Consider the following 12,769-nt stretch of genomic DNA (forward strand, 5'->3'; position numbering starts at 1 on the left):
ACAGTGTACATCTGATAACATGCAGATTCATAATGCTTTTACCAAAAACAGAACATCATTGCACTACTCTAAAAAAGCTGGTTGACTACCCAACTCCAAAGGGCTAGACTTTACTAGGAACACGACTTTTCAAGTTCATCATGGAAGAAAACTTTCCATTTTTTGCTCAAAGACTTTCAGACAGATCGCTTACACTATGTAAAATGAGATTCATCTCTGTATCCACTCCTCACATCAGACTCTTCTTACTAATCTGAGTTGTACCAACCATACATTCTCCATACTCACTCCAAAAATAAAGGATGCTATGCTAGAGCAAATGCTCCAAAATGTCCATCATGTAAACTTGGAAACCCAATAAATCACCCATTGCAACTTACCTAAATTTCAGTCTCTGTATACCAAGATTACTTTAAAACAAATACTCCATCTCCTCTGTCTGCTAAACACTCACTAGCTCATAACCTCTTATTCCCTCCTTGTTACCTCTCCTCTCCCACCTTCCTTCCCATTTCTTTATTTTAATAACATTTTTCAGTTTCCCTGAAATGCACATATACATTTGAATATTTAAACAGCCATTGTAAATATCTTTGAATATAATTTCAAACAAGTGTTGCAAATTTTTTGAAATACTATTGTAATGTCATTTTTTTCTTAAATTCTTGAAACATGTAAATTCTTGGTAATATATCTAATACTGTATGTAATATTTGCTTAAGTTGTACACTCTTGGTTTTAAATCTTGGGCTGAGCATGAAGCTGGTCTAGTGAGATCAGTGCCCCACCCCAGTCAACAAATGCACAGATAAATAAATAAATAAAAGTGAAATAGAAATGCAAATGCACAAATAAATAATGAAATAAAAGTAAAATAGGAAGGGAGTCTTTGGTATGTATTGCTTGAACATGCAGGGAAGCTCTTTTGCAATTTTTGTGGTTTAAATACCATGGCTATATGAAGATGGCAATGCACATAGATATATGATATGTGTATATGCCTCAACCTGGATCTGTCAATCAAAAGCTTAATATACCCTGGTATTCAACGAGAAGTCAGATGGATACTGAGTTCAGTTGACCCTCATCTTATCACTAAATGCTCAAGCTGTCCTATGAATAGCAAGTATTTTCAACTTTTCCTCCCATGCTGGCTGCTTTAGCATTCTGTATGTATGTATGACATCAGGTCATGAATGTTGCAGAGTGTCATCTAGCAGATATGCTTTTGAGTCAGCATGATAAAAAGTGTATGCTTGCTTATAAGGGAAATATTACCTTATACTTTCTCAAATGTTAAGTCCGTAAGGTTCAGACTCATTGAATTCAACTTCCTGATGTTGCATCCCCTGATCTCTTCCCATAGTAAATCATTGCTGGTACAGTGTCCCTTTGCATGCAGGCACTAAGTCTATTTGTGCAGGATTTTTCATTTTCTTAGCAGTTGTTCAACTATGATATTAATACATATATGTAAAGGGGAGGGGGCTACAGATGGACTCATTTAATTATTTACTTTTTATTAGCCTGAGACTTTGGCTGGTGTCCTTCATCTGGTGAACCTTCAGAAACTTTATATTTGGAGAAATAAAGGTAAAGTATAAGGAGAGCCAGGTTTAGTGTAACACGTCTCACCTTTCCATTTCCTGCTGTTTTCTGTGTAGCTAGGTATACTGTTAACCTGTTCAGCTAAATGTGTACAAGCTCTCCCCTCCCCTGTATTTGAAAACATATTTATGTCATTTGCTGTCCACTAGATGGACAGGGAGGGGCACGAGTATTCCCAATCCTTTAAGAAGACAGGTAACTTTAGGGACAGTTAAGCCCTCATTTTCTCTTCTGCCATCAAAATCAAAAATAGTTTGTGATGTTGGTGGTGTCAGATTCAATAATGCAGCAGCAAGCTAACTCTTTTGTGCATTTTTAAAGATATACCATCTCACAGTTTTAGGACCTTTGTCTACCCATGATAGCATATGTCACCCCCTCATTTCTGCAGTATGGTCATTTTTTTTCCTTTTGCTTACCTTCTGCAAATAGCAAAGTCTATTAAATTTGGTATGTGATGTAGTCAGACTGTCGGCACTTTACCTGCCCTTATGAACCATGGTAATGCGCTTGCTTGCATGGATCTCAACGCCATTCTTAAACCATTTTCCAGTCACCTTTTCATCAGACACCTCACACTTGAACGCTGCCTGTTCAGTTGCTTTCACAGTTAGGTCAGCAATGCTTTGTAGCACCTCCAGCACCTTGTCTGCAAATCAAGGGAGAAGAAGTCACATAACAGATGAAGCATAAGAAGGTATACAGTAAGAAGTACATTAAGCAAACAGGATGGTAGTGTAAAGGAAACACATTAGCATGAAATGTAATCACATATGCAGAAACAAATAACCATGGAATTTATTTTCATGTATTAAGGGCCACCCGATTTACTTGCTCTTTCATTTTCATTGCTTAAAATCCATTTGTTTATCCACAGCACCTTTTTCACATTTTTTCATATGGGGGTATCACATGAACAGTGACAATTATCTAGAGTTCTAAAAACTGTTTCATTGAAAATAGCTTGTAGCTTTCTTACAATTTGTTCAGAAAATATTGAAAAACAAATACAGTAAAAGAGGAGATGAGTTTCTACGCTCATTCTTGTTATAAACCTAAGAGTCTGAGGATATCAACAGTTCTGCATCTACAACACATGTAATGCTCTGTTTTACCATAAGTGTAAATCAAGTGCAATGTAAGCATTGCATTGCTAGAGTGGACTGCACTCTCAGACATAATTAAGAGAACAGGCTTCTGACCTTGCCAATACAATTTTTTGAGACATATGTATGGGAATTAGTCAAGATCAAAGTATGTCTTGTTATAAAAAAAGTAATATGAAAACCTAAAAGTTTTACTTTCCTAGAATTGCCTAAACATTGTGCAAAATGAAAAAAGTATTTTCCAGTATTAGGAAATTATTATAGTTTAAATATATATATATATATATATATATATATATATATATATATATATATATATATATATTCAGTTTTCAATAATATAATTGAAAATCAATTATAAGAAACCTTTATATTTTATTTTCTGTTCTGGAGGATGGAACAGAACACAACTTTTTTAATAATAGTTTTAAAGGTGCCATAGAAACAAAATTAACAAAGGAACAGTGGCAGAACATATATGTATTTGCTATTGTATATAGTATCTATCTATTATCTGCTATTAAATTGAATTTTAATATATTATTTTTTCATATTTTAGATTACATTATAATAGCTTCCCTCATGCTTTAGTGATGCAGTGCTATTTGATCTCTTGTGTATCCTTTATTCCCATCACTTTTAATATTTATAATATCAGTATAACTATTTACAATAATGAAAATGTCCTCACTTTTGCAATTCTTCATTTCCACCTTCCTTACAAACCCTTATCCAGAAGTATAGACAGGCATTATCCTTTACATTACCCTAAAACAATATGTCCTATATTACCTGCTCAAACTCCCCCAGAAATAATCCTGCCTTTAAACATACAGTTTTCCCCATTATTCAACTTACATATCTTACTAGCTAATGAGTTACATATGCCTTTTTTAATTCTCTTGTATATATCCCTCAAGAGGATAACCTTGTTTGAGCTAATCATTTTAAGTAATTTATTGATATCCATATCCTTGGAGCGAGTGACCCTTGTGCAGTTTGATTTACGAATGTGTAGCATTCTCTTTAAGGCCTTGTTAGAGACTGCCCTGTATAACAGGCAAAGGTCACCCCTTAGCTACCTGTAGGAGGCAGAATACAGTGACATGGCTTTCAGTCTTTCTGTGTAAGACTTATTCTATGCACCATGTAATTTCTTGGTGAGATAGCAGTTGCTTGAAAACAAGGGGATTATATTGTTAATAAAAGTTTATATAAAGTAGTTTACATGGATAAGAGTTTGATTTAATGTATATTTATTAATGTTGATACCACATTTTTACTAACAGTGTTTTCTACTGATTTTGGCACTGTTTTAACATTTTAATATGTATTGTAAATTGGAAGGGAATAGTCATTAATTGAATTACTGGGGTGGGTAGTTTATTAGATGTATGGTATGTATTATGGAAATTTACTATGGATTGTTACTCTGAGGAAGAGATAAAAGCACTTAGTGTTTCAATTAAACTTCTATTGGATTTTACTTTGGTGTGTTCTGGTGTTATACACTTCATCTTAAGTGCAGACCAACCTGAGGGCTGGTTTTATCCATCTCACACTGTTCAGTTTGGATCCTGTTGAGTTTTTTATCTCAGTTTGTAGTGTTTGTGTTTCTTTCACATTTTCAGTAAGACCAAAGCACAGTTTATAGTTTCTACTAAGAAAGCAATGCTGCTTAGATACATAACAGTTGCTGGATCATGGATAAAGATGATCCTGTGGAAGAAACTTCATATATGAGGTCATTCAATGTTGGTGCATGCACCAAACGGCCCTTAGTACCCACTATCCCTTTCATGAACATGTCCACTACCTCAAACTGTGCAGTTGTTTAATATGCATCAAGTGCTTTGCCCAAAAGATTTAGCAACCATAGCACAGTATGAGCCTATGGGGGGAGCATGAGTGAGAAATCGTCAGGGCAGCAGAATGTAACTGAGAATATGGCACTGCTTTGGGGCAGCAAAATACAAGTTCCATGGGGTATGTATGGGCAGCTAGGTAAGAAACTGGCATATTTGAAAGGCAAACTGCATGACTTGTGGTATCGCAGAACAAAATGGACAAAGCAGAGTGTAAATGTATACATACGTTGCATCAAAGACTTTGTTGCTGTGATCATGTAGCAGTACTACACCCATGGTATATTAGTATACAGGTGATACAGTATGACGGAGTACAGCACAGTATGCCTGTTTGTTGCTTGGTAATGTTCATGTAGCAGTACTATAGTATACAGGTGATACCGTATGATGGAGTACAGCACAGTATGCCTGTTTGTTGCTTGGTAACACGTTCAGTGGAGTGGAGAATGAGTAAGGGATATGACCCATGCCCATTCTAAGAATACTGTCCACAGTGAAGTGGGATATGGGAGGGGAGGCAGATTGGCTATAATATGGTCATCATGGGGAGGGCTACATGAGTGTACCAGAATAACTTTGTTAAAAGTCTTTCAGCTTTTCCTAGTTAGGTGTTGCCACAGCGGATCACTAGTCCACTATTGACTGGCAGTGGATTTTTACAATGTCAAGTTGCCAGCCCAGCACCCAACCTTCAAACAAGGCACACACACGCTCACGCACCTACCTGCATGTCATTAAAATTCAGTCGACCACAGGGAGGACATGCAGACTCTGCACAGAAGGCCCTCCAGATGAGAATTGAACCAGAGAACCTCTTGCTGTGAGGCAACGATGCTAACCGCTGCACCACCGCGGCCTAATAACTTTGTTAAAAAATAAATAGATAAAATACATAACTATACACTACTGTAAGAGTAAGATAAAGGCTACTGGTAGGAAAAAACACTTGAGAAGATGTCTGCTGCCAGGAGACACTTGGATGTACATGACCATCCACAATATACAGCACTTTCTTCTTCCAGGCATCACTGTGTAGTATTCAGCTACTCTGTCCTTCTAACATTTAATGTGATAATTGCTGTTTACCATCCTAACGATATTTGGGGGGGTGGGCCTGTAGGCATGTCTTACCAATTTATATTTGCACCTCTCTTTGGAGCAACACTTACATTAAGATTATTTAGAATTTGGAATTGGGAATGGGTCTGTCCAGGAAGACTTGAATACGTTCGCATGGCATATTCAGCAGAGGAGACTACCCAAGACTATTCTTGGACTTGCGGCTATGATAGTTACAGGAAAAGACTGAGGGCAGTGGCTTGCTCACAGTATAAATTGTTTTAGGGTCTGGCCCTGATAAAGCTAATTTTGGGGAATATGAGATCTATAGATGTAGAGAAGACAGAGGTTAGGTAAAGTTAGCAGGTTGTGAAACACATGCATCTCATTGCCATATCATTGTTATGTTATTCATACCACTCATTGTACCTTTTCTGACCCCAAGACTATTCTGTTGCCTTTCTACTGCAGCAGTGCTTTCTTCAGGCAAACATTCCAATGTTCTGTTATTTACCAACTACCAGCTTAGATATCTATTTATTTAATAATTTATTAACCAGCTAGGTGACCTGATCTTTCAGTGTCTTTTCATCACAACCAGGCTACAGTGGCATAGGCTACATGTTGAGACACTTTAATCAGTCAGCATGTGCTGGATGTATTTAGAGGATGGGAGGAAACACAGCAGTAAGAATAAATTCAGCAAGAGGCAAGCTTAGGTTTAGATTGCATGATTAACATTGATAAAAATGAACACATTGATTATATACTTGCACACGGATACATACATTAGACATTCTCCAGAATAGCTCTTCCAAGCTGTTTAATCTTCATTTTCTGATATGATCTATTCCAGGACTATTGTTGACCTTATGTCTATATTACATTGCTTGACAAAAAAGTTCCGTAATTACTGACAATGTTTGAGATCCCATAGTCTGTGATTTTTCAACCTTAAAACCTGAGATTGTTCTCCAAGAGTTCTTCCAGGAACATGTGCGGGTTTTTAGTTTCTAGTTTATCTTTCTCTTCTTACACATATAATTCTTACATTCACTAATGATATCTCATTGCTAGTTTTGCCTATCATGTTCTAATGAAACTAAAGTATGCTTTTTATCTGTTTCTTATGTGCCCTTCCAGATTTAATTTCTGAGCTTTTTCGACTTTCCTTACTTTTTTTATATCATGACACAAGCTTCTAGATTCAGTCAGTCGATCAGAAGCTGTAGCTCTTTTATGTTCTTAGAATGTTTGTTCTTTCTCTTAATTATGCTTAGCTGATTTGGTAATTTAAAAGTGGATTACTGTATTTTATATTATAACTCTAAAAACTGCTAAACAACTCCAAAGAACAAAGTAAAAATGAAAAAGCAGCAAACCCAAGACCAGGAAAGAACCGGACCACAAAACTTATTAGCTTTCATTCATTTCATAAAACAACATTACCTTCATCAGAATAAATACAAAAACTTAAAACCACCCTTTAAATACTTGTCATGTGCAAAAAATCATCCAATGACAAAATGCTTCAAATAAATTATTTAAATAGTCACTGTGATGTCATGAAAATTTAAAAATACACTACAAATGTTTTAACATTGAATATGTATAAAACATGAAAATATCTGTATATAATAGTCAGCAATAACAAATTACTACACAGTGTTTCATCAAATAAAGCCCATTTTGTGAACAGCTTGGTTCACTACATCAAAGCCTTTGTAACTGAAGAAGACACTTGATGTTAATAGTTTCATTTAGTCCTGGAGCGTAGTCTGCACTTAAAGCTATCTGCCGTTTAGTTTCCCTACATTCTAATAAGGCTTTAAAATTACCCACCAAAGGGCCACAAACTACTTTGTCTAAAACAAGGAATGTAAATTTCTTAAAATTGTTACATAAGAAAACATGTTGTGCCAATGCATTATTCCTGTCTTTGTTTCTCACTGCCAACACAGCTTCATAAATCCTTCTTCTTAGTGACCTGATGGTCTTGCCAACATAAAAACTGGTACAAGAATTACATAATGTGAGATAAACAATACCCACAGAATCACATGTAAACCCGTCCTTTGCCCAAATAACTTTTTTGAAATGTTTCAACTCAACAGAACCTGAATTGGCTATGTATCTACATTGCCGGCAGTGACCACAAGCAAAAGTCCCAACAGGTCTTTGACCCCATTGTGTGATGTCTTAGAAGTACTTTCAAGTATACTTCTTCATGAAGTTCAGGCCACATACAAGAAAGAACAAGGGAAGAAAGGGAACAACAGAAACAACAAAAAGAGAACAAATTTTTGTATAGACATTTTAAATTTGTCTGATGTTAACTTAACAGATGACACCAATAAGGTGTTACAACATGGCTTTACATTTATTCCTTCCAGCAAAGTATTTGTAGTAAATATGTCTGTGAATTTTAAGTTATACTTAAGAAAGCTGAATTCTAAGTTCATTTTTGATGGTTTGTCTACTTCTGTTTTACCCACAGAACAATGTAAATGTAGAAGTACTTATAATCCTGCCTTATGCTCTTCCTTACAAGTTTTTGGTACACTGTGTGAACAGCATTCCAAGGACATTAGTAGATGGTCCCACAGTACTGATAATCTTACTCAGGGAGAGAGGAAAGCATTAATTGACTTAGGTACTAACAAGACTCTGAGAGTAATGAAGGCAGATAAGGGTGGGGCCCTAGTCATTAGGAATATTGTGGACTATGAAAATGCTATGCTGCAACTTTTGAGTGACCATAGAAACTACAAACAGGTCAATATAAATTAAGTTTTATTGTGTTTCAGGCGTATTGACATTTTATTATTTGATTTATTTTGTCAAGTTAATATTGGACACACGGTGTACAGGTTCTTACATGTTGAACATCCAAAGTCAGCAGTTCTCTTTGGTATTCCTAAAGTCCACAAATGCAGAAGTGCCCCCCCCCTTTTAGACCCATAGTGTCAGCAGCATACTCTAAGACTGAACCGATTTCTATTTGGTTAGATAAAATTTTGAACCCTATTGTTCAAAGTTCAAGGTTTTACTTAAAAGATTCATGGCATCTATTAGAGTTGTTACGTGAATTCAATTTGGAAAATTTTGATATGTCAACTATATTATTTGTAACACTTGATGTCACTTCCCTTTATGTAAGTATAGATCAAGAAGTTGGAATTGATTTATTTAGTGAATATTTGACTGGTTATACTGACTTTGACAATGTTAAGATCAACACTTTTTGTGCTTTGATGGAAATGATTTTGGAAAGCAATTTTTTAAGTCTGGAACTAGTAGTTTTCAACAAATCTCTGGTGTGGCCATGGGTTCTAGAGTGGCTCCCTCTTTTGCTAATCAAGTTATGGCTATGTGGGAGATGAAATTTCCTGTGACACATCCTTTATCTAAGAACATTTTATTTTACAGGCATTACATTGATGATTTTTTTTTTTTTTTTTTTTGTGGCAAGGGAACCTTGACAGTTTCCAGTTATTCTTGCAAGACCTGAATTGTTCCACCAGTTTTTTGAACTTTACCCGGGGGGGGGGGGGGTTGGGAAAATGATAGACTTCGTGGATATTCATTTGGAACTACTTGTTGACAGTTTTAGTTTCAATAGTAGTATCTATAGGAACTCTACCTTTGTCAATCAGTACCTGCACAGGGGCAGTCTTCACCCCCAACATATGAAAAGAGGGGTTGTCAAGGGACAACTTATAAAGTTGAGCCATTTGACTAGTGAAGATTCTGTCTTTGATGGTGAGGTTAGCAAACTGACTGGATTTTTTACAGCCAGGGGATATGATTTGTTTTGGTTGCGTAACATTGTTGCTGAAGTTATAACTCTCAGAGACAGTTTAACTAGCCCCATTTTGAGAGGGAATTGCAGTGTAGCAAGTAGGGTGAATCAAAACAACAGGGTATTTGAGCTTGCCTTCCCATTGCCCATTTCAGATGGAATGGACATTATTAGCCGTATTATTAAGGAAAATTGGATGGTGTTGCTTGGACATTCTGAATTGGTGAAAGTCCTGGGTAATGAACCTTTGTTCACTTATAAAAATGTATGTATCATAAGAAGTATACTTGAAAGTACTTCTAAGACATCACACAATGGGGTCAAAGACCCTATTGGGACTTTTGTTTGTGGTCATTGCAGGCAGTATAGATACATAGCCAATTCAGGTTCTGTTGAGTTGAAACATTTCAAGAAAGTTATCTGGGCAAAGGACAGGTTTACATGTGATTCTGTGGGTATTATTTATCTCGCACTATGCAATTCTTGTACCAGTTTTTATGTTGGCAAGACCATCAGGCCACTAAGTAGAAGGATTTATGAACATGTGTTGGCAGTGAGAAACAAAGACAGGAATAATACACTGGCACGACATGTTTTATTATGTAACAATTTTAAGAAATTTACATTCTTTGTCTTAGATAATGTAGTTTGTGGTCCTTTGGTGGGTAATTTTAAAGCCATATTAGAATGTAGGGAAACTAAATGGCAGATAGCTTTAAGAACAGACTACTCTCCAGGACTAAATGAAGCTATTAACATCAAGTGTTTTTTTCAGTTACAAAGGCTTTGATGTAGTGAGCTAAACTATTCACAAAATGGGCTTTTATGATGAAAACTGTGTAGTAGTTTTTATTGTTGACTATTATATACATATATTTTCATGTTTTTATACATATGCAATGTTAAAACATTTGTAGTGTATTTTTAAATTTTCATGACATCACAGTGGCTATTTAAATAATTTATTTGAAGCATTTTGTCATTGGATGATTTTTTGCACATGACAAGTATTTAAAGGGTGGTTTCAAGTTTTTGTATTTATTCTGATGAAGTACGTGGTGTTTTATTAAATGAACGAAAGCTAATAAGTTTTGTGGTCCAGTTTCTTCCTGGTCTTGGGTTTGCTGCTTTTTCATTTATACTTTATATTATAACTCTGTTTCAGCAACTTACTGTTAATCCATTCTTTGCCCAGAATCTGAATATAGATTTTTTTCATTATAATCTTCAGGAAAAATGCCTTCTAAATCTCGTCTGTTTTCTCTATTGCATTTGGTGTCTATAGCTTATCTTATAACTTAAATTTTCATTATGTTTGTTCCTTATTGGGCTATATTCAGAATGGTTGCAGGACAAATAATCATGGCACAGGTAGTCGCTAGCCAACATCTTGCAGCTTGACTACCAAAGACCACACACATTACAATCCTATGTGACTGAATTAGCACAAAGGAACAAAAATCAAAACCACCACTTACTGGGTGACCAGACATATCACCCAAAACAACATGAATGGAACAGATGTGCAAATAAATTATTTTCTAGTGCAGTGAGCCTTTCTAATGCCTAAATGTGGAGGGCAGTTTACTATCAAAAATCGGAATGGCAGTTGTTCAAATGCCATGTGGTCAAAATCACGGTTCTCAAGGCTCACAATGCTGAACTTAAATATTACGAATCATAATAATGAAAGGAAAGTTTCATTCACTATTATGAGTTCTGTATTGTAAATGGTCTGGGTAGCTGACCTTAACTCTACTGGAGATGTGGCTGAGCAAATCAGAGTAGAGTCATCAGCATATTGGATACAGCTGACTTTTGGGATTACAGTATAAAGGTCGTTAATGAAGATGGACAACAGCAAGGGCCCTAGTATACAGCTTTGTTGTACTCCAAGGGTATTAGGTAGAACTCCAAGGGTGTTAGGTAGAAGGTTAGAGAGTTTGCTCTTCCAGAGGACAGCCTGCTGTCGACCATTCAGGTAGGATTGAAACCATTTGAGGGCTCCAGTATCTAGACAGAATGTTTGCAGGGTGTGGATTAAAAGTTGGTGATCAACCATATCGAATGCCTTGGAAAGATCCAAAAAGAGGGCTGAGGATATATAATTATTGTTGCGATTATGGTTTATGGTGTTAGTAAAGGCTAGGAGGGCTGAAGTAGTGCTGTGATGAGGACGGAAGCCATGCTGAGTGTCTGCCATAAGGCGATTTTGGATTAGGTGGTGCATGAGTTGTCTATGAATACATTTTTCCATAATCATTGCAAGTGGAGAGAGTATAGCTATTGGCCTATAATTGGAGAATTCAGTAGAGCTGCCTACTTTGTGAAGTGGGGTTACATAGGATATTTTCCAGATGGTGGGAATTTTAGCTTCTACTATGGTTCGATTGATTAGTATTGAGATGGGGTAAGCAATAGCATCAGCTGATATTTGTAGGTACTCGGCAGGGAGTTGATCAGCAGAAAGTGTAGTGGGTTTTAATTTTTTGATCAAGGTATGGATAAGTGAAGTGATGACTAGTTGGAAGCTGAACGCGAATAGGTTTCTAGGGGTGCTACTTTCAGGACCAGGGGAGCTAGGAGGTAGTTGGATAGCTAGGGCTTGAATTGTCTCAGTAAAGAATTGGTTAAAACTATCAGAAACATCTTCAGGGGTTTTATCAATAGTAGTAGCAGGGATTGGGGTTGAAGTTTGTCCAGGATGTAGTAGATTATTTAAACCTGCCCAAAACTGCTGAGGGTTATTTTGATTTACTGTCTGTAAATTACAGTAGTATTGTTTTTTGTCTTGTAAAATTGATTTTTTGGTTTCGTTCCTGGATTGCTTGTATTTAATGTGATCTTGAGGGTCTTTAGAAGAACGCCATAAAGCCCATGCTTTGCTTCTAAGGGTAATTTTGAGTTTAGACTCTATAGAAAGCCATGGTGCAGTTTTTGCCTTGGTTCTCTTTGAACGAACAGGTGCATGCAAATCAAGGATCTCAAGGAATTTGTTGTTAAAGTATGCTACTGCTTCCTCTAAGGGGAGGTGTTTTAGAATAGACCAATTACATGAGTTTAGTTCTTGTTGGAATTTGGCAGGGTCAAAGTTTTTTATTGTTTCTAACCTTTCTGAGTAAGGGTTGTTGGGAATTAATGGTTTTCTGCTTGATTACATATGTGAGAAGGTGATCGCTTAGGACATTAAGGAGGGTACCAGAGGTGTACAGTTGGGGGTGACTGTTTATGAGTGCCCAGTCAAGAATACTTTCTTTTTGGTTGGGTTTACCTATCCTGGTAGGGGTGGATATGATTTCTGTAAATGCATGCAGGTTAATATGGGT

At 36.3% G+C, this 12,769-nt stretch overlaps 1 protein-coding gene across 1 annotated transcript in view; it reads right to left on the minus strand.

Moving 5' to 3' along the window:
* The window catches only part of MYBPC2 (myosin binding protein C2), a 591,519-nt gene that overhangs the window by 231,866 nt on the left and 346,884 nt on the right, over positions 1 to 12,769 (minus strand). Inside the window, exon 14 of the mRNA XM_044059467.1 lies at positions 2,092 to 2,257. Within this exon, the coding sequence (XP_043915402.1) occupies positions 2,092 to 2,257 (166 nt within the window). The remainder of the gene's footprint in view (positions 1 to 2,091; positions 2,258 to 12,769) is intronic.

The sequence above is a fragment of the Protopterus annectens genome, chromosome 17.part0 (genome assembly GCF_019279795.1).
Source record: "Protopterus annectens isolate FY-2018-M chromosome 17.part0, PAN1.0, whole genome shotgun sequence".
Lineage (NCBI taxonomy): Eukaryota > Metazoa > Chordata > Ceratodontiformes > Protopteridae > Protopterus > Protopterus annectens.